We start from the raw sequence: 21,317 nt of genomic DNA on the forward strand, positions 1-21,317 counted from the left end.
TGGCAGAGAGATCTTGAATGGGGTTTAATAAAGCACCTTGATGTGCACATATGGAAAATAAGAAAACTAGAAATCCACCATTTTGACTACTTTTGTGAGTATGATTGCTTGTTCTAGAATGCAGCATGCCTAGCGTTTCACATCATTGGCGTTGGATTCAAACTCTGAAACCTAGGGCGACATTATGTCCACCAACTGTGCATTGCCATCATCGCCAGTGCGATTAGTTTATGCAATGTGGTATAAATTGTTAGTTCTGTGAAAAGCAAACCAAAAGATTTCATGCGGCTAATCTAGCCATTGTAAATGCAGCAGATCAACGTGTTATGAACATGCATTATTAATCTACAGTGCTGCCTCTTTGTCGCGCTGAATTTTGCCAGACATGGTCTGAACGAATGTTATCATACAATAAAGCCCTCCTTAAATGACAACCCCTGGGTGGCTTTAAATGCATGGAGGTTAGATATCTCCCATAAAAATTAGCACTCTGTGCTCTTCAAACATTTACAGTAATAAAATATTTATCCTTGATTAAATGATATTATTTAGAGTTACAAATTCCACACCGTGTGTTGCCCTTGAGCATCTCGAAACAGTTGCAGTGCTACCATTGCTGCTGAAGAAAATGCGATGACAATCGGTAGCCTCGCGTACGAACCCATACTCTCATACTAATCAGATACATGCTGTTCAATACATTCACGTTACAAATTGAGCATATCATCCACCCTCTTCATAAGACAATCGGCAAGAAAGCCAACAAGTAGACAGCCAACCACACCGCCCAACTCATATGCCCCCAGTGTCAGGATAGCTATAAAACAAAGATACAAAAACAATTACATACACGCAGAAACAATAACTATTCATAAAACTTTTATGATTTTATGCATTGACAAACAACCAGAAAAATACATTGTTTGGTTAAGGATGCAACATCAGGCTTGATATATACAAACAAACACATTGTCACAGTAGAGAGAAATTATCTGTAACTAACAAGAAGGAATTGATCTCAACCAACTATGATTGAATCAGTCTTTCTAGACATTTGTTCCATTCATTGTTAAGCAATAGCAATTACTATAATACCTCGCTGATCCGGGCACCCCGAGACCGGACACTGTCCGTAACTGGGAAATATCCATATCTCAGAGGGTCAATTACCACCCTGATAACGCGTCATCAAAAAGAGGTAATCCACATACAATACACAGCCACTTGGCAACAGTCAAGTCCTCTGCATCGAACACGTGGCAAATGATCTTTCCAAATGACACCAACAGTTGATTTCAGCAGTTCAAAAATCTCAGCTACACGACATTGAAACTTCCCTTTCTTAATTTCTCTTATGATTTCTATCTTTTTCTCAGTGACAGACCGCCTCCGCTTACTGGTCGCCATTTCCATGGCAAATTGTGCATGCGCATTCATGTAAAAAACCTTTTCGCATGTGATCACTGTGACTGCCCGGTAGATCAATGTGCCCGAAACTTCAAGGGCCAGATAACCAAGGTATTAGTGTATTTAGACAACAGATACTATGTACTATTCTAAGTAACTCTCAACTTGCTTAACAACTGTTGAACTAAAATTTGGTCTCAAAAATTTTTTGAGTTGCAGTTAAAATGCATCAGCCATTGGCAATTTCCCACCGACTCAACAGAAATAAATGAAACCATGCCGATTGACCTTACGACATCGTGCCCTATGTAGTCATCAATGGTCGTATATGCACGCACACTGTACAAAGAGATGGACTGGCTAATTCACAAGAGTGTGCCTAAGCAGACCAAAAGTTGTGTGCATGTTATTGTAACCCGTATGTAAAAATGTATAAAGAAAAAACACAGTGAAAAATACTGTAATTAGAAAAAATTACCAAGGAATCATAAGAAGTATCATCAGGTCAAAAATGAACGATATATGAATGGCAGTGATTCTCAAAGAGTTCACATCTCTCCAACATGAAACTATTTGAAAAAGCTAAATCAATGTTTATGTTAGTGTCTAGCTACATCTGGCTTGCCTGTTTAATGCAACCATCATTACAGCCAACAAATGACTTGCATTCTTGTATGCACTCTGGACAAACAGACAGACAGACAGACAGAGAGACAGACAGACTGAGACAGATGGACAGACAGACAGACAGACTGACTGACTGACGGACAGACAGAGAGAACGATGTTGGACAAATTTTAGCATTCTCAGACTAAAAACTGCAAAACAGTTCCATCCTTGTCTTGCAAAGTTTTAAAGGGTTCATTGTTTTAGGGCACAATCAAGGGCTTGCTGTTTGGGCCTTGTTTCTGGACTTTGAGATATTCATGTACATGTAGTGTATTTGCTGCTATTGTATGTAGTTGATACCTATGAAGAAAATAATCTTGACAAAAAGACATACATACATACATACATACATACATACACACATACATACATACAGACAAACAGACAGACAATAGACAGACAAACAGACAGTCAAACCTAAGCCAGAAATACAATCATCCATCATGAATAATTCCATTCACCTTGCTCCTGATCCCATTTCTTGTCTTGAATCAAGTACAGCTGTGTCCAGTCGCAAAGAACACACTTGGCGAAATTACACAGCAGGTGCGACAGACACATGACCCAAAACAGACCACTCGTGAAGACAGTTTTCATCGAAGTCCGTTTCGTCGTTTCACTTAATTTTGATTGCTCTTTCTTGTGCGCATGCGCATCGTTTGAAACATTTTTCAAAACCTCCGCCGGAGATCCTCTGGTAATCACCGCCACAATCCCGGATATCACTACACTACAAACTCCTGTTATGACGAATACCTGCCGCCATCCGCGGAACCAAATAGCAAGAAACTGGAAAACAGCAGGAGCCATCATGCCCGCTAGATTCCCGCCGACTCCGGCTATTCCTAATATCTTTCCACGTTCGTCAGCCGAATACCACGCTGTCGTCATCCGTACGATGGAAGGCCAAGCGAAGCCTTGAAAGAAACCGTTAACAAGCCACAAGGCGCCAAACGACAACAGAGAATGATGAAACAGGCCAAGCAGAATGTTTATCAAACCGCTGCCGAGCACGCAGACGGTGTAAACCCATCGGAGGCTTATTCTGTTGGGTAGCGTGCTGAGTGCGACTTGGCTGAGTGCGAATCCGATGACGAACGAGCTCGATATGGCTCCGATGTTGCTCTCGCGCCACTGCAGGTCGTGGATGAGAAGCGGGATGAAGACGGCGAATGTCTTGCGCGTAAAGAGACACGAAGCGAAGCCGACGAAGAATGAGGCAACGAGCAGCCGTTTCCATAGTTTCGTTCTATCATTTGCCATCTCTCGGAACAGAGCTAGGAAGGATGCCTCGGAGGCACTAAACCGTGCGCGGTCGTATACTCGTAAATTATTCGGGTCGTTTTAGCTCACTTTTTGAGGTTTCGTTCACACGAATTTATGAGAAAGTTATACTACTAGAACTGCATGTATATTTATATATACATACATGTAAATATATAGTTGTACGTCTTTAGCCTCGGTCTCCCAGACCTTTTATCGTGAATCGGCGCTACACGAGTCTGGAAGACCGAGGCTAATATGTCTCTAATTAGCTAAGGTTTCCGCTAGCAACTAGGCCAAATTAATTAATAACAAGTGGTTTAATTAAGCTAAACTGGTTGAACCAGTTATACTTTAAACATACTAAAGTAGGTTTAGCAAAGTGTTTTGTTTAGGTTTGACTGTCACGTGACAGTAGCTCGCTTGTATCTAGAGATAGTTTCTGACAACGCCGTTTTGATGATATTGACTATTTTGCTGGGCCGTCAAAGATGTAAGGGTCGCTAGTTAGCTAAGAGAAAGAAATCATCAGCTGTAGTAGTACTGTAGTACTACAGTAATTATGCAAACATTTGCATAATCAAGTGAGTCCAAACAACAATGGACGAGCGCGCGTTAAAGAGTAGGCAAACGTGCGTGGTCTGCAAGCTTGTAGGCGGAGTCTACTCTCTGACGAATTTTGAAGGAGATTTGGTAAGATCGAACCATAGATACGCTAGAGAGATGGTATTGTACATAATTATTGCTGTGTCGCTAGCGGAATTAGAACGTCAACTCGTAGACGCAATGAAAAGAAACGTTGTTGACGCTGCAAGGGTACAAGACTGGGAAGAAGTTCGACGACTTGTTGAACTAGGAAAGGACGTGGATAGTGTAAGCCGAGAAAGTAGACGAACAGCTCTACACTTTGCAGCCAGATGGGGAGATAGAGAGATGTGCTCGTTCTTGTTGACTCGTGGCGCAAACGTTCATCTGGCAGACGCTAGAGGAAATCAGCCTCTTCATCTAGCTGCTTTTGCTCCTGGTAGTTTCGTTCATCGTGCCAATATTTGCCAACTTCTAGTGGATTACAAAGCCGATGTTACTGCGCTCAACTATTGTGGTGAAACACCCCTCCTCAGAGCTGGCCGTGCTCTTTACTGGGAGGGCTCTCCTGCACTCTGTCCCTCACTGATAACAAGGCAGACTGCCAATGTAGCAAACCGTGAGGGTAAATTTCCGCTATATATGGCAGCTGGATCAGGCCACATTCAGACCGTTCAGTTACTAGTGGATCACGGAGCTCAAATAAATGAAGTGACTAAAGAAGGACAAACAGCGCTACACGCAGTAGCTTCATGGCGGAAAGACTGCTTTGAAGTATGTAACATTTTGCTAAAACATAATGCCAAAGTCAATGTAGTTGATAAAAATGGCAATCAAGCAATACACCTGGCATGCCAACGAGGTCACATTAAGACAAGCGTTCTCTTGGTTTCTCATGGCGCGGTTGTAAACAAAGTGAATAGAATTGGGCAGACAGCATTACATACAGCTGCTGGTGCAAACAGAGACTGCCCTGAATTGTTTGACACGCTACTACAGCATAATGCCAAAATTGATTCGGTGGATAAAGACGGCAATCAGCCATTGCACTTAGCATGCAAAGAAGCCAACAGCAAGATTGTTATTTCCTTAATTTCTCGTGGAGCAGTTGTCAATGCAGTGAACAGATTTGAGCGGACACCACTACATACAGCAGCTGGTGGAGACAGAGACTCTCCTGATTTGTGTGATATGTTGCTGCAGCATAGGGCAAAGATACATTTAGTAGATGAAGATGGCAATCACCCACTACACTTGGCCTGCAAACAAGGCAATCTCAGGACAGTCATTTTCCTAATTTCTCATGGTGCGATTGTAAATGAGGTAAACAAATTTGAGCAAACACCGTTACACACAGCCGCTGGTGGAAACGTAGACTATCCTGATATTTGTGATGCGTTGCTACAACATAATGCCAAGATTAACTCAGTGGATGCAGATGGCAATCAGCCATTACACTTGGCATGCAAACAACTGAACGCTGAAACTGGAGTTAGGTTGTTATCCCATGGAGCTGAAGCAACTATCTTAAACAAGCAACAAGAGAGTCCTCTATGTTTGGCAAATGAATCTATACTGAAATTAGGTCAAGAAAGGGATGGTAACTATCCATTGCACATAGCCGCTAGAAAAGGTACAATCCACATGGTCCAGCTGCTAGTAGAGTTTGGATCTTGTACAAATTCAGTCAATGATTATTCAGAATCGCCATTACATGCAGCAGTTGCTACAGTTTTTATGTCTCTTGAAATCTGTAGGCTGTTATTACACTCTAGAGCTAACATCGATGCAGTGGATCAAGATGGCAACCAGCCTTTACACTTGGCATGCATACTATGTCGCACTGACTCAAGCAATCTTTTCATCTCTAATGGGGCATCTGTAAATGCAGTAAATACTCGTGGACAAACACCGCTACATATAGCAGCTGATAAAAAATTCAGTTGTACCGACTTATGTAGTGCTTTGTTGAAAAACAATGCCAAGGTGGATGCAGTAGATAAAGATGGCAACCAGCCACTACACTTGGCATGCAAACAGTGTCTGACTGAAACAAGCAGTCTTTTGATCTCTAATGGGGCATCTGTAAATGCAGCAAATACTCGTGGGCAAACACCGCTACATATAGCAGCTGGTCGAAAAAGAGAGTGTACTGAATTCTGTAGTGCTTTAATACAAAGAAATGCCAAGATTGATGCAGCAGATCAATATGGCAACCAACCACTGCACTTGGCATGCAAACAGTGTCACACTGACACAATCAAACTTTTGATCTCTAGTGGGGCATTTGTAAATGCAGCAAATGCTTGTGGACAAACACCTTTACATATCGTAGCTGGTGGATTGAGAGAGTGTACTGAATTATGTATTGCTTTGTTACAAAGCAATGCCAATGTTGATGCAGCTGATGAAGATGGCAACCAACCACTACACTTGGCATGCAAACAGTGTCACAATGACACAATCAATCTTTTGATCTCTAGTGGGGCATTTGTAAATGCAGCAAATGCTTGTGGACAAACACCTTTACATATAGCAGCTGGTGGAGAGAACGAGCTACAGTGCACTGAATTATGTACTGCTTTGTTACAAATCAATGCCAAAATTGATGCAGCAGATCAGTATGGCAACCAACCACTACACTTGGCATGCAAACAGTGTCACACTGGCACAAGCATTTTCTTAATCTCCAATGGGGCATTTGTAAGTGCAGCAAATACCTGTGGACAAACACCTCTACATGTAGCAGCTGGAGGACAGAGAGAGTGTACTGAATTATGTAATGCTTTGTTACAAAGAAATGCCAAGGTTGATGTAGCTGATGAAGACGGCAACCGACCACTACATTTGGCATGCAAACAAGGTTACACTGAAACAGGAATACTTTTAATTTCTAATGGGGCATCTGTAAATGCAGTGAATACCGATAGACAAACTCCGCTACACAAAGCAGCTGGTGGAGAGAAAGAGTGTACTGAATTGTGTCGAGTTCTATTACAAGAAGGTGCTAAGATTGATGATGTGGATCAAGATGGTTACCAACCACTATTCTTGGCATTCAAGAAATACCACGCTCAAATCGTACGCTTACTTTCATCGTGGCCACATGGTGCTATGACTGCTCTCAAGAAGCAACAGAGAAAGCCTTTAGAGGTGGTAGAACAATACATAGTAAGAAGATATTCTCATCTATGTCGGGTACGTGAGAAAAAGGCTTTGCACATAGCGGTAAGAAAAGGACTGTTGGAATTTGTACAGTTGCTAGTAGATTGTGGAGCTGATCTAAATGCGATGAATGACCATAAACAAACAGCACTACATGCAGTAGCGAATAGTAAGATTAGGGGAACTAGTATATGTGAGCTACTACTACAGCAAGGCTGCAAAGTGGATTCACTAGATAGCTATGGCGACCAACCTATACACAAGGCGTGTGGAAGTGGTGTCACTTCAATTTGCCTGCTATTGCTACAAAATGGAGCAAATGTAAATGCGGTAAATAGACGTGGACAAACTTCACTACATATGGCAGCTATGCGTATCAGAGGACGTAGAAGTGAGGCAGAAGACGACCATAAACTGTTGGACGTTTTACTGCAACATAATGCCAAAATTGATGCTGCAGATTGCGATGGCAACCAACCACTTCACTTGGCATGTGCAACTGGTACACAGCAAACTGTCCAACATTTCTTAAATAGAAATGCTAATGTCTGTGCCACAAACAATTATGGGCAAACTCCTCTTCATAAGGCAGTTTGTGCCTCTGAAGATAATCCTACGGTTTGTGAGATGCTCCTAGCAAAGGGGTCTCTAATGAATGCTACAGATCACGATGGAAACACGCCTCTACATTTAGCATGTCAAATGAGAAAAATTATAACAACTCGTTTCTTGGTTGAAAATGGTGCTAATTGTAGTTTGGTTAATGTGTCTGGTGACACATTACTGCACCTTGCTTGTGCAAGTAGATTTGAATGTGTTGAGTTGTGTGACTATTTGATATCACACGGAGTGAGCCCTTGTACACCTGACAAACAAGGCAGACTCCCTTTCCAGGTTGCTTTGCACAAAAGACTTGGACAGACATTCTGCCATCTGTTTGAAATTTTGGGTAGATCCACATTCAATGAATTTCAAAAGACTGCTATTGACGATCTTTTTGCCCTGTTGAACTATCTCTCTAGTATCCTTAACACTCAAGCTCGTTACACTGGCGTATTACAGATTGCTCATTACACTGACATAGTACGTCGCATTTTAGAGTTCAGTGATAAGTCAGACACTTTGCACAGAGTATGTTTGACTAAATTAGAAACAAGAAGATATCATCCAATGTTTCAAATAGCAGTTAGAGAGTGCGATTCTAGACTCTGTCAGCTATTGATCAATCATGGAGTTTCAGTCAACGGTTTGCTTCAATCTGTCAACAAACAAGGTCAACACTGCAACGAACTACCTCTGCATTTGGCAGCAAAGTTGGGACACACTGATATATGTCGTTTGCTAGTAGAAAACGGTGCTAGTATCGATGGTGAAATCGAAGGAAAAACTGCATTACAACTAGCTATTACTTGTGGGAAGATAGATGTAGCAAGGTTTCTTCTGTGCTATGACGCTGATTTGAGTAAAGTTACGATAGGCGGACTACCTGCTTTGGAGACAGTAGAATCGAGAAAAGGCCCAATGGCATCAATAGTTCGTGCTACTGGTGAGTATCAAAAACATAGAACTACTATTTTTGCTTTGACTAACTTTTCCTTGCTTGCAGAAACATTTCCTGAAGAAATTGTGTCTCAAGGAGAGGCAGCGTTGAATGTCTATCTCTCATGCTGCAGCGAGGGATCAGCAGTGACTGTGTTTCTGCGTGTTGATGTTGTAGGTCGTGATGGTGCTGGAAAGACAAGCTTGACAAAGTCTCTAACTCTGCAGACCTTTAAATTTGATGAACCGAGCACAAGTGGAGTGGTATTTGATCCAAAATGTCAGATTATTGTAAAGGAAACATGTGATTGGACCAATCCTCTCACATCTGCCGACTATCCAGAAGTTTATAACAAGAACGTTGTGGTCAATATGGCAGACGAATTTGACAAACCAGAAGTGAAGGATCAATATTTTAAGTCCAAAGAAGGTCCACAACGAAGACGAAAGCGTGAAGTTGCGACGGTTACGACTGCTTCTTATGACGAAATAAAGCCTCTGTATGATGCATCACAATCTACTGCATCTGATACGCACTCTTCATTGCAAAGTGCTTCGTCGTCTTTGGCATCCAAACACTTGCCTTGCAAGACAGGGGTAAAATCTAACTCCTTTGGTACAGCTACCGCGTGTGTTGTTAGACAAAGTTCAGCATCACAACAACCATACGAGGCAGATTCAACAAATGTGGATAACTTAATTGAAGATGGAAACAGTAGAGCTACAGCCACTGGGTTTGCCAGCAATTTACGCAGCATTCACAAGCAACACGAAACTAAGCCAAATCTATTTTCTTCATCTCCTTCAACAGAGGAAAAATTGCCTTACAAGTTAGACGAAACTGATAGTGGTTTAAAATATCAAATGCGTAAGTCGTCAGGAATGAAGAGCAGTAACAAGTCTCAAGCAGCTGGTAAGAGCAACAAAGGAAAATCACCCTCTAACCATATCGGTCATCACAAACAAAAACAGCCGCCCAAAGGAAGACAAACGAAACAGAAGGAAACGAAACCATCAAAAGTTCTTGTATCGTCAAAACCCCGAATACCTTACAGTGTTGACAATATCTCTGATGATAGCACAACTATTGTACCTGAACGCATTAAGAAGGACGTTTCAATGAGTTTGAGAGATCCGTCATCTCGTCAGAAGGCTAAGAATGAAATCATGGTTACTATGTTAGACTATGCTGGTCAGAACGTGTTCTACATCACACACCATTTGGTGATGTCAAAATCTGGTTTCGCGTACATTGTATTTGATGCCTCTAAGCCAATGGATGCCAAAACTCTATCTGTTTTCCGCTCAGAAGATGGAAGAACAATACAAATTCCTTTGTTTAATAACGAAACAAACTTTGATCGATTAGAAGAGTGGATGTCAGGTGTTCATATCATGGAACCCGATCAGTTACGTCGTTTCATAATATTTGAGAACGTAGGGATAAGATCACCTGTAATGTTCTTAGTCGGAACACATGCAGATATGCTTCGAGAAGAGCCTGGGATGTTGGAAGAGCAGGACAAGTTCATAAGAAAGAAGCTGGAGGGTACAGTACTGGCAGAGCATGTCATTTGGGCATCTAAAGATGTAATGTGTTTTTATGTTGATAACACATTGACAGATGTAGACAGTGGTGTTGTAGACCCACAGGTTAATCTGCTTCGTCAGAAGACTGAGGAGGTGGCTCACAAAGTGGCCCGACATCACAGATTGCCCGTCAGATGGCTCAAGTTTGACCAGAATGTACGAGAAGTAAAGTCTTCTAACCCAGAAAAGAAGACTATAACCATCAGCGAATTGATGGACCTCGGCAAAAGGGTTGCAGGAATCAAAAGTCTAGAAGAGCTGTCAGTGGTGCTGCAGTATTTGAGCACTCGTGCACTGTTGATGTATTGCCCCAAGGCAATGAAAATTGGAGACGAAGAAGAAGTCGTCTTAGACATCGAGTGGCTTGTATTACAGCTGCAGAAAGTCATCACCATATACTTTGAACAAGATGTACCTCCCATGTTTCGAAATGATTTGAAACGTAGCAAAGAAAAAGGCATTATGACAATGTCTTTCCTGAAACACCTTTTGTCAGATGCCGGTCCTGCTCAACAACTTGTTGTGTCTCTGATGAAGCACTATGATTTGCTGTGTCAGTACCCTGCAATTGAGGTCAGCAATCTGAAGACTTCAAACAGTTGCCAGGATTTTCTTAATTTCGAAGAAGAGGTCAAAGGCCAGCTAGACAACAAGGAAGAACAAGATGAGCCTGACAGTCAAGCTTACTTTATTCCTTGTCTCCTGGAGCATGTCGTAGGTCTTGAATCACTTGAGATGGAAGACGAGAGGAAGTCGTTACCTCTCCTATTGTCTTCTGCTCCCCTTCGCATTCCTCAGCCATTATTCTACAGAGTGTTAACTCTTCTGTGTAAACGTTTTCGTCGTTTGCCCGTTATCTATCGCAATGTTGGCTACTTTCACATATACCCCGGTCACCGACTGGAGTTTGCTCTCAACAGGTACAGCTTTAGATTCACTGTGCTGTTCGAGGCACATGCCACGCCTAATACAAAGGTGTGTGCTGCTATTCGTCAATGGATTGTCAATATTGTGGACAAGGCAAAACAACAAGGAATGGGAGGACTGCAGTTGCAACTGGGATTTGAGCTCAGTGGATCAACATCAGATGAGTTTATCTCCTTGGATGGATATCAAGATACTCGCTTTGAGCTCTACAGCAGTGAGAAAAGTAGAGAAATTCAATGTCCTTGCAGACTTCACCTCTGGTATCCCCAGGTTCAGTGTCGTGATCTTCCATTGCATCAAGAACGTAACGAGTTTTGTTTATCTATATTTGTAATGACCTTGCAATTGATGATTTTTTGCAGTAAGCTATGCAACACCCGTGAAATTTCTTACTGGCAATAGTACGGCAAGTTGTATGCTGGATGTGTCAAAGTATCTGGATGAAGCTGATGATTTGGGAGACGACTGGAGAAGATTATGGAAACAACTGTTAGAGAGGCCTCTCGAGGAAGACGTCGCAAGAAAGAATAGTAAGAGCCCCACTCTTTACATACTGAGGCGGTGGTGCAGAATGAAGCATCCCAGTGAAGCTACAATTGGACAGCTGATGAAGGCTCTTAATGCAATATACAGAAATGATGTCGCTTGTGTACTAGAAGAATACTGCCAGGTGAGTGACTGTCTGAACATTCGTCATTCTAGTTGATACCTGTGCAGACAGAAATTATAAAACATGTACGGCATGGCTAAACGAAACAATGAAGCGCACGGGTGTAGAAAGTTTTTTAAAGTAGAGGGGTTAATAGTTAAGATTTCTGTAACCACACCTACTTTCTATGCATGCCTATTTTCTTGACACGTCCACCTTGCGTAGTGTATGAATCATGTGCTATTGACTTTTATGCAATCGAGGTCAACTCTGTAGCTCAAGAGTAGAAAATTGAGCGCAAGCGCTGTAGGGTTACAGTCTGTGTCAGTAGACGGACGGACGGACGGACGGACGGCAATTTAATTCGAATGCAGCGCATGCGCTAGTTGTTATTTTTCATGTTTAATGACAGCGCGCTGTTAGACTCGAGTCATTCTCTCTTCGCCTTTGTCATTCCCAGATCCCCGCTCCAGAGAGCCAATCTGGGGAACCGCGGGGCGGGGAAAGACTTGCTCTGGTCTAGCGCAAAGGTACATCTGGCACACTAGTCACGCTGTTCTTCTTGCGTGTGAAGTAGCAGTTCCATGCTGTTGCAGGCCAAAATCAGTCAAAACAGCAAAATAATTAGTATCTTCATGTAATGCAGTTCCTAAAAAGATAAGTCTATCCTCAAGTATTTCACAACACTGAAGTCCTGAGGTGAGGTTACGATGAGATCGTCATTCCTATTATGTAGCGTATAGTCTCGGACATAATATATATATATATATATATATATATATATATATATATATATATATATATATATATCAGTCAAGGACGGTAGGCTCTTGTAGCTGTGTGTGTGTGTGTGTGTGTGCGTGTGTGTGTGTGTGTGTGTGTGTGTGTGTGTGTGCGTGTGTGTGTGTGTGTGTGTGTGTGTGTGTGTGTGTGTGTGTGTGTGTGTGTGTGTGTAAGTTTGATAGCAGGCTAGACCGGATCGCCCACGAAGCTAAACTTTGGGGTAAAGGCGGAAATCGACATGGGTAAGAACATAGGCAAGGGTGGCATCGACCTTCACCTTTAGTCGGATCCCCTTTGAGGTTGAAAAGTAGAACGACACTATGCTGTAGAACTACCCTTACGGGCCGGGTTTGCCATTATTTTAACAAGGAGTGATAGAAGCAATTTGGAGATCGTTGCGTAACGCGGATCTTATCTCATAGCGTAATGTTTTTTCTCATAAGGTCATTCTTTGTTGTCCACATGCCTTTGTTACGTCACAATGCTTTCTGCTAAACAATGAGGTCAGGTTATTCCTGGAGCCAGGCTCCCTATTATCCGGTCCCTTCAAGACATGCTCCGCCAAAACAACTATTTTGTCCACAGTTTCAGGTACGCGTTTGAAAACAATCCAGGAAGAGAGTTTGACATTGTCGTCAATCTTGACAAGGTACCTTTAGGGAACATCGCCGTCGCTTTAATGCTGTTGTTGTTTCTGGGGTGGCAGCTGTCATTTCTGGGTAGGAGAATCCGAGGGAAAAAAAGTAGGCGGTTTCACGTTGGATCCTCGTCGGGATTTACTAGATATTCCGAGGTCTACACGCGTCTGATCAGAGGTTAAGGGACAGCGTGACATCTTAATCATACAGAAAAACAATGAACTGGAGAGGATCAGTTAATCTAATAAGGCTTACGACGCACTTCAATATCCACTCATCTACACCAGTGTGAAGACGGCTACTACTGGCAAGTCTACAAGCTAGATTCAGGTGGCGGTCCAATAGACAACAAGGTGACAGCTATGGAGTTTTATGCATGCTATCTAATGTTACGGCTAAGGTCTTCAGACCACCTCTTTCACGAGCGAGACCTTTTTCATCTGTACTTGGTAGACATGAATGCGAAGATCGAGAGTGAACGACTTGCTTATATTGTCAGCTATCAAAAAGAGCTTAGGGTAGACAATTATGCTCACCTTTGAGATTATATCAATAACGATGCAGCCCATGGCCATGAGCTTGGAAATGTCGTTATTCTTTCCTCGACTTTCACAGGTGGGCCTAGGTACATGCTAGAAATACACAAGATGCTTTGACATATGTCAAACACTATTGCCGTCCTGATTTTTCATCACTTTCACGTGTAATCCAAAGTGGGCTAAAATTACTGCTAAGCTACTGCTAGGACAAGCTTATTCTAACTGTCACGACATTATTGCCAGAGTCTTCAGACAGAAGGTCGTCAAGCGAATTGATCTCTTCTCCGAAACTACAACATCTTTGGTCTCACCCGATCTGACTTGTACTTGATAGACTGGCAAAAGCGTGACCTGCCACAAGCCCCTATTCTTTTCTGGCTGCAGCAAAAAATCCGTCCTGCCCAGATTGACGTTTTTATCAGCACCGAACTGTCCAGCCAAGAAGAAGACACCGAGCTACACGAGATCATCTAGAGCCACATGATTTATGGACCTTGTGGTTGCTTCAATTCTAACTCTTCGTGCATGCAGGATGGTAAATGCACAAACAGCTACCTTAAGCAAGCCTTGAAGGGTACTCAGACTGGTCCCGATGGCTACCCACTCTACAAACGCCACAAACTCGAAGATGAAGGGTCGACAGCCAAGAGCAACTTTCGACTCTGTGGCCAATATCAAGAAGTCGCGGAAACAAGAGCCTTACGGAAGGCGTGACTTTCACTATGGCTGGAGACTTTAGGCAGACTCCTCCTGTTGTTTCTTGAGGAGCACGAGCTGACGAGAAGCAAGCATGTGTCAAATCCTCGTATCAATGGGGTCATTTTACCAATCTCAGCCTCAATACTAATATGAGGGTCCATTTGCTTGGAGATCGCTGGGCAGGCATATTTTCTGAGCGTCTTCTTCTGCTAGGCAATGGCAAGATGGAGCCTGATTCTGATGGTCAGATCACCATGAAAGACATTGGCCACGTGGTCGAAACCGAAGAAGAGCTGATAAACAACAGCACCTCAGGGACCACAAATGGCTCTGTGATAAAGCAATACTTGCCCCGAAGAATAATGCTGTGCGACAGATCAATTCGACCCTTCTCCAGCAGATTCCTGCACCCGTTCAAGTCTACAAATCAATCGATAAAGTTTACTGATACTTCCTAGGCAGTCCGGTGTTCTGGAGATCTTTCAACTTACTGAAACTACCTGGTGTACCTCAGCACAGGCTTGAGCTAAAGATTGGTGCGCTCATCATTCTTTTACGATACCTTGACCCTTCAAAGCTTTTTAACGGTACATGGTTGTGGTTATGCAGCTCCTACCCCATGTAATTGAAGCAACCATCACCACAGGCAATAATACAGGACGCAACGTCTTCATTCCAAGAATACGAGTCAGGTCTTCTTATCTCGCTTTCCAGTTCAAGCGACTTCAGTTACCTGTGCGTCTCAGCTTTTCAATGACGATGAACAGGGCTCAAGGGCAGTTCCTTAACATTCTGGACTCAGTATTACCATGCCCTGCTTCTTACATGGCCAGCTATACATGGGATGCTCAAGGGTCGACTCCGACGTATATATATATATATATATATATATATATATACATACATACATACATAAATACATACATACATACATACATAGCAGATATTGAGATCGTCAGTATGAGAGTAGAAGCTGGTATGTTCAACCCTTACTACAGGGTAATTCACAGAGTTGATTTGGAGCAACGCAGCCACTCTGAGAGTCAGAGTGACTAAGTTGCTCCAAGTCAACTGTATGTAATAAGGGTTGAACATACTAGCTTTGACTCTCAAGCTTGTCACGTTCTCAGATAGTTCACACGGCTGATTTGGAGCAACTTAGTCACCCCGACTCACAAGCTTTAACCTTGTCTGGCTCTCAACAAGAAAACCCGCTTGACTCGATCTCAAACCGCTAAAACATCAAACCATGCAGTTAGAAGCTCTTGTTTGCTCAGGATTACTGAACCTTGTCTGATATGTTAGATAGAGCTAAAGATATTAATTTGAGTAATGAGAGCTATGTACGTATCTTGACTTTGTAGCAAGATGGTTAGCCTTTTTAATCAAGAAAGTGAATTTTTTATTGGTGATATTCATGTTACGATCTTCCTGTGTTATCCACTTTCTAATGAATGAATATATCATTAGCAATAATTTCAATTAAGTCTGTTTGTGTTCTGTGTAGACATCGGAGACAGCCAGTGGAGAGCCAAGTTCATTTGTGCTTACAGGTAACAACTATCTAGCACACTTCCTAAGAATCTGCCTGATGCACATGCCATCATTCATAGAGATATTGAAGAAAATCAATCTAGACAGTAGGTAGGAGACAAAGTAGCAGAAGCAAACATCTTTTAGGGTTATTATAGAAACTCACAACTTTCCTACAAGCCAAACTAAATTTAGTTTAAAGAATCTTTGAAATACATTGTCATATGTGTTAATCACAACAAGTACCCTGAACTATCGAATCTAAATAATTGCTGGTGTTCTCCACGTAGTAAGCCATTGCCTTAGTAAGTATTCTGACTGTGTGACATTTGTATATTGTAATAGATTAAAATTGATAGTATAGAATTACATAATCTCTATATACATATTGCAATTTGCAGAAACACACTCAGAACTGTGATCGCTTTTTATGCAAATCCATGCATATCAATTTCCAATCTTGTTAGAGTTTGTTTAGGCAATTTTTTGCTCTTAATTTCTAGCCAATTACATGTATTAGATACATAAATTTCATTGGGTTTTAAAAAAATTATAATGATTATGTAAATAGACATTACTGCTTTATCTGTTCAATTTCCAAATATTTATTCAGTTTTGCATCTGTAGATAGTGAAGCTGACAAGGAAGCAACACAGACTGAGTTGAATAAGCTTGCACAACTTATTCAAAGTAACTGGGAAGAGGTTGCTTCATCGCTTGCACCAGACTTGTTTACAAGCTCTCACATGAACGTTATACGACAAGAGCATACTAAACGAAGGCTTCAAGCTCAAGACATGCTAGAGAAATGGAGGAGCTCACTTGGTATCAAAGCTCATCGTCGTTTGCTGATTGAGGCATTGATTAGAGAAGATCAGAGATATCAGGCTAATGAGGTTTTTGGAGTAGACCTTGTAAAGCAAGTGTCACCACAAAAGTGAAACTTTCTCGAGTATGAGTGACTCAATTGCAGTGATTAAAACTTTAGCATTTGTAACCATAGTAACAACGTAATGTTGCATCGGCTGTTCAGTACTTTACGTATGACGGGTTTTGAAGTCTTGATGAGTAGGATGAGCAGCCTGATGCAACATCAGTTTGATTTGGAACTGTATATATACACATATACTTATACGTATGATGACTTATTGTACACTCGATCCTCACTCAGTCTAGAGTTGCTGTATTTCAGGATATGCTGGATGTCTGTATGCGCACTATAATAGGGTAGAGTGACAATGTTGATTATCACTTTCGTATTCAATTTATTAATTATATTTTGTATGCTGATTGACGTTTCTGAGCGTTGAATGCTACTTTGCCACACCCACACTGTTGCCACAGTTGATTGAAACTCTGTTCTAAGCGGCTGCATAACTACCTCGTGTTAGACCCCATCCCACCAGACAACTAAAGAGTACAGATAAGGTTGGTTTCTGTTTCCAGCTACATATCTAACAGACGTACCAGTCCTGTTTCGATGGTGATGCGATAAACTGTTGCCCAAGACTAAAAATTGATGCTCTAGATAAAAGCAAATAGTAATTTAAAATTTAGTATTTTATAAATATTAGTTTGACCAAAAGGTATTCAAAACTTGGCTGCTTGTAGAGATTGGGATACCATGCATGTAATTAGTGGAACAAAGTTTGTGCAAAGACAGTTTATGAAAAAAGGAGCTCATTCTGTAAATCTCGATCTTGATGTAGTTTGAACATTGTGAATAACTTTGCACACTGTTGCAACTGGATATTATTAAACCTGACACAGCTACTTTACTGTGAATTAATTTCTTACTCCACTCTTTGTAAAAACATGTTTCAGTCTAGTAAAGTACTATTGTATTGTTATGCTAAAAACACAGCAGGACTCTATCTGGATATGAATGATTCCCATCTGTAAACTGTCTTGGTAAGAGATATCAAGAGAAACATGTTATAAGAGACTAAGCCAAATCATATATAGTTCGTAACGACTCAGTACCATCAATGTAGTTGGGTATTCTAAAATTAAAAAATTACTCTATTTAGTTGTTGTCAGTGATTCAGAAATTGTATAAATATTGACACTAAAAGTCCAAAAGTGCTCTTTGGGGCCACAATTAGACCCTTGTTAAATTCTTCCAGCAACTAACTCTCGGTATCTCACTACTACATGGTCAATAACTTTAACAGACAACTCAGTTGCCTTAGCCTTAAAATGGATGGAGGCCAGCCACTCTATTCTAGACTTCTATACCTAAAAAGTTTATCTCTGTCTGTCAGTTGGTCTGTCTCTTTGTCTGTCTGCCGGTCAATCTGTCTGTCTGTTAGTCTCTAATTGTGTCTGTTTGTTTGCCTAGATAAAATTTTCAAACATGAGTTACCACCATAGCATTAATTATATAATTAAAAGTTTTAAATATACGTATGTTTTTATGTCAGCTTTATTTAATCCTAAAACAATAAAGTTACAATACCTTAAACTAAACACTAAAATTTTAGTTGAAGTAAAAATAAGAGTATAAATTGAGTCAGAGACATACAAGTTTCTATCTAAATCATTTAATTAATTAAATTACTTGTTTTGCTCATAATCTTACATTGGCGTAGCGAAATCCAAATTCAGCTGCTTCAGAGAGCGGAAATGTGGTCCACAGTAACGGTAGATCAAAAATGTAGTCCACGGTAACGATAATTCATCTCTTTTCAACATCACTGCCATTTAGACACTAAAACTCACGCCAACGTTGCAGATTAACTCGCGCTAGCCCGTGTACTTAACGTGACTTTAAAGTCCGTCCCAGCTAACTTCAACCCCGGAAGCCACTTGCGGAACGACATTTTGTTACTAGATTATGTCATAGTAAACTGGGAAAGCTATCAACAAACATTTTAACATGCCAATAGCATAACTGCATTTTTGGAGACTACATGGATGTAGAAACCACCACCAGCATTAACTACATGACACACTGATGGTCTAAATTCAAAGAATTGGGAGGTTTTACTCTGTAGAGGTAAGTTTCTCAAAGCTATTGACACGCTCAGACTATTATCAGTAACATTACCAGCTAAATTTAGTTACCAGTTAACCCTCAGATAGCTAAACTTTTTAAGGTGCCAGCTAGTCAAGTACTGACTGTTCATTGGTCAGCTCCTTTATGCAATAATTAATATGCAAACAAAATACAGCGATATCAATTTGAAAAGAACGGCACTAACGAGAGCTTCAAAATGATGTTTGTACCATGTTGCTGCGACTTTTCTACAGGGAGTTATTGCAATTTTACTTGGGTTGAAGTTAGCTGGGAAGCACTGTAGCCTCTCATACCCAGACCTTCTTCGCCATGTCTACCAAGGTAATTACGTATACAATACATTAATTTAACTAAACTTTTTGAGTGCAAGCATGCCACACAACTGTATAAGATCGCAGAACTGGACTCATCGCGTCAATCTAAGAACAAGTAGACTCGAGTCAGTTTCTGCCCGCGCTTTCATTCTCATGTTGTCACTCTGGAGAGAGGATTAATTAACAATCCTGGGAATAACGAAGGCGCTAAGAGACTTGCTCGAGAGACTGCTTAAGGCCGACATCGTCTAGCTAGGGCAAACTACTACGCAACAAGCAACCTACATGAGACATACTAAGAGACATAGACATGCCATTTTGCCAGTCATTATACTAGTTAGTCATGAGCGCGTTTGATAAGATGTACAGCTAATATTTTGATAGCCCCTAGAAAAGACAATTCGGCACCTATAGCTAGACCAACGGAACGGAGTGGGCTGCACATCCACGGGCCACAGGAATTCAGTTGGCTACATTGAACAGCTACTTGCAAACTGCTAATTGCAAGTTTCTCAGACTCTCTCCTTCCGGATGTATGACAAAAGCTATGCAAGAGTAGCACAATCATATTTAGATATGCATTTCTGTATGAGATGTAAAATGAGAAGCGCTACAGTTCAATATGTATGCAAAGTCTACTACAGACAATAGCTTTTGAAAATGATTTGTTTGTGCAATTCGTCTTTGCTCGCTTGCCCAGGAACATTTCCAATATGTTACACTGGTGCACTCGTTGAGTTCTCTAGTTGCGATCACCTAATATATTGTTAAAATATTAATATACTGTCAGGCTAGATTACACATCTTGAATTAGTTATGCACCGTTCTACGAATTCTTTCTCACTAATGCGCAATGAGGGCAAACGCTAATTGTGAAACCGTGAGCCCTGCTGCACTTCCAATAGAATGGATACGGATCAAGCAAAGCAAGTTTGTCGTTGTTTAATTAAAGATAAAGAATTTTTATACATATATATAGCGTGCTCTCTCCAAGTCTATGCCGTATATGGTCAACTTAAACATGCCTGCGCTGTGAAAACCTGTAAATTACAGAGAAGGTAATATCAGAATCTCAAGGCAAAAAGAAAATTTTTTGTTGCATTTCAAATTTTAGCCGTATCTAAAACGTTTGTTCCTGATTCACACTTGCATCATTCTCCAAACAATGCTATTTCCGCTTCTATCTGGGGAATATAGCTGCTTGCCTTCATTCTCCAGCTACCCATCACTTCAATTAGCTCAACTGGCAGTTGTATATGGCCGATATTGCCTAGATTTGACACTTGTGCTGCCACTGTAATTACCTTTAAGTAATTCAACTGTCTCTTCATGGCTTCTGTTGCTTTGGTCTGAAAGTCAAGGGAAATTGAATAAGACGGACTTCTTTATAGGTATCTTAGAAAGAAAGGGCAAAATAAAATAAGTCTAAACAAGAGTCTTCTATCATGTCAATGTTATAGCGCTGCACTGCTGCTATAACTGCTACTATCTATTCTTTTCGCTGCGTATACGCATGCAAGCGCAAGATATTTTTCTAAGTTTCCATTAACCTTTCTATTGCTTTGGCTCTCCTGACTCCAATACATCCGTGACATAAGTAATTTTAATTTAGCAATGTGCGGTGCATTCTCTATAGGAACAGAGTGCCTTATATAGAGTTGCAATAATTGCACCATTAAGCGACACAACAGAAGCCTGACATATGTTGCGGTCAAGCAAGACAGTGCACGGAAGAATGATAAAGCCGGAATCTACAAGACAATCCTTGTCATAAGGAAACGGAAGAATTACGTCAGTATAGTGACTCCAAGTATATAGCCAACGGGAAAGAGAGTAGCAGACAGTTGGCTTGCAAAGGGTCAGAGTTAAAAAAGCACTTGGAGACTCTATTGGTCCGTTACAATTGTTAGCAACAAGAATGAAGTCACTCAAGCTAGTAGAATCATTCGTTGATATAGAAACAGTTTGCTATATATTTTGTGTTTTTATAAAGGTTTG

The 21,317-nt window shown here is 41.1% G+C and overlaps 4 protein-coding genes across 5 annotated transcripts in view; 3 read left to right on the forward strand and 1 right to left on the reverse strand.

Moving 5' to 3' along the window:
• Positions 1-574: 574 nt before the first annotated feature.
• On the reverse strand, positions 575-3,347 carry LOC134181165 (probable hexose phosphate transport protein). The gene is made up of 2 exons (XM_062648385.1): positions 2,538-3,347; positions 575-817 (listed from the first exon to the last, which is right to left on the reverse strand). The coding sequence occupies exons 1-2, from the start codon at positions 3,337-3,339 to the stop codon at positions 708-710; spliced, it is 912 nt and encodes a 303-aa protein (XP_062504369.1). The 5' UTR covers positions 3,340-3,347; the 3' UTR covers positions 575-707.
• A 715-nt stretch (positions 3,348-4,062) lies between these two features.
• Positions 4,063-7,210, forward strand: LOC134180759 (serine/threonine-protein phosphatase 6 regulatory ankyrin repeat subunit B-like). Its single transcript, XM_062647945.1, has 2 exons — positions 4,063-7,122; positions 7,193-7,210. The coding sequence occupies exons 1-2, from the start codon at positions 4,063-4,065 to the stop codon at positions 7,208-7,210; spliced, it is 3,078 nt and encodes a 1,025-aa protein (XP_062503929.1).
• Positions 7,159-17,269, forward strand: LOC134181346 (uncharacterized). 2 transcript variants are annotated; one of them, XM_062648607.1, is made up of 5 exons: positions 7,159-8,635; positions 8,696-11,449; positions 11,508-11,815; positions 15,961-16,006; positions 16,614-17,269. In XM_062648607.1, the coding sequence occupies exons 1-5, from the start codon at positions 7,216-7,218 to the stop codon at positions 16,925-16,927; spliced, it is 4,842 nt and encodes a 1,613-aa protein (XP_062504591.1). In that variant the 5' UTR covers positions 7,159-7,215; the 3' UTR covers positions 16,928-17,269. The 2 variants fall into 2 exon arrangements, with proteins under 2 accessions (XP_062504591.1, XP_062504592.1); XM_062648608.1 differs by lacking the exon at positions 15,961-16,006 and having other exon boundaries at positions 16,614-16,788.
• Positions 17,270-20,172: 2,903 nt separating this feature from the next.
• LOC134180760 (pulmonary surfactant-associated protein A-like) overlaps positions 20,173-21,317 on the forward strand; it is a 2,775-nt gene continuing 1,630 nt past the window's right edge. The window contains exons 1-2 of the mRNA XM_062647946.1: positions 20,173-20,249; positions 21,313-21,317. The exon at positions 21,313-21,317 is cut by the window's right edge and continues 59 nt beyond it. Of these exons, the coding sequence (XP_062503930.1) occupies positions 20,173-20,249; positions 21,313-21,317 (82 nt within the window). The remainder of the gene's footprint in view (positions 20,250-21,312) is intronic.

This window comes from Corticium candelabrum, chromosome 6, assembly GCF_963422355.1.
Source record: "Corticium candelabrum chromosome 6, ooCorCand1.1, whole genome shotgun sequence".
In the NCBI taxonomy this organism is placed as follows: domain Eukaryota; kingdom Metazoa; phylum Porifera; class Homoscleromorpha; order Homosclerophorida; family Plakinidae; genus Corticium; species Corticium candelabrum.

Bases quoted from the DNA above. Each gene is read 5' to 3' on its own strand.
- LOC134180759 (XM_062647945.1), top strand. From the start codon at position 4,063: ATGGTATTGTACATAATTATTGCTGTGTCGCTAGCGGAATTAGAACGT.
- LOC134181346 (XM_062648607.1), top strand. From the start codon at position 7,216: ATGAATGACCATAAACAAACAGCACTACATGCAGTAGCGAATAGTAAG. The intron at 11,450-11,507 runs GTAACGAGTTTT...GATTTTTTGCAG, and splicing joins TCTTCCATTGCATCAAGAAC to TAAGCTATGCAACACCCGTG. The intron at 11,816-15,960 runs GTGAGTGACTGT...TGTTCTGTGTAG, and splicing joins TACTAGAAGAATACTGCCAG to ACATCGGAGACAGCCAGTGG.
- LOC134181165 (XM_062648385.1), bottom strand. From the start codon at position 3,339: ATGGCAAATGATAGAACGAAACTATGGAAACGGCTGCTCGTTGCCTCA. The intron at 818-2,537 runs GTGAATGGAATT...TTTGTTTTATAG, and splicing joins GAAATGGGATCAGGAGCAAG to CTATCCTGACACTGGGGGCA.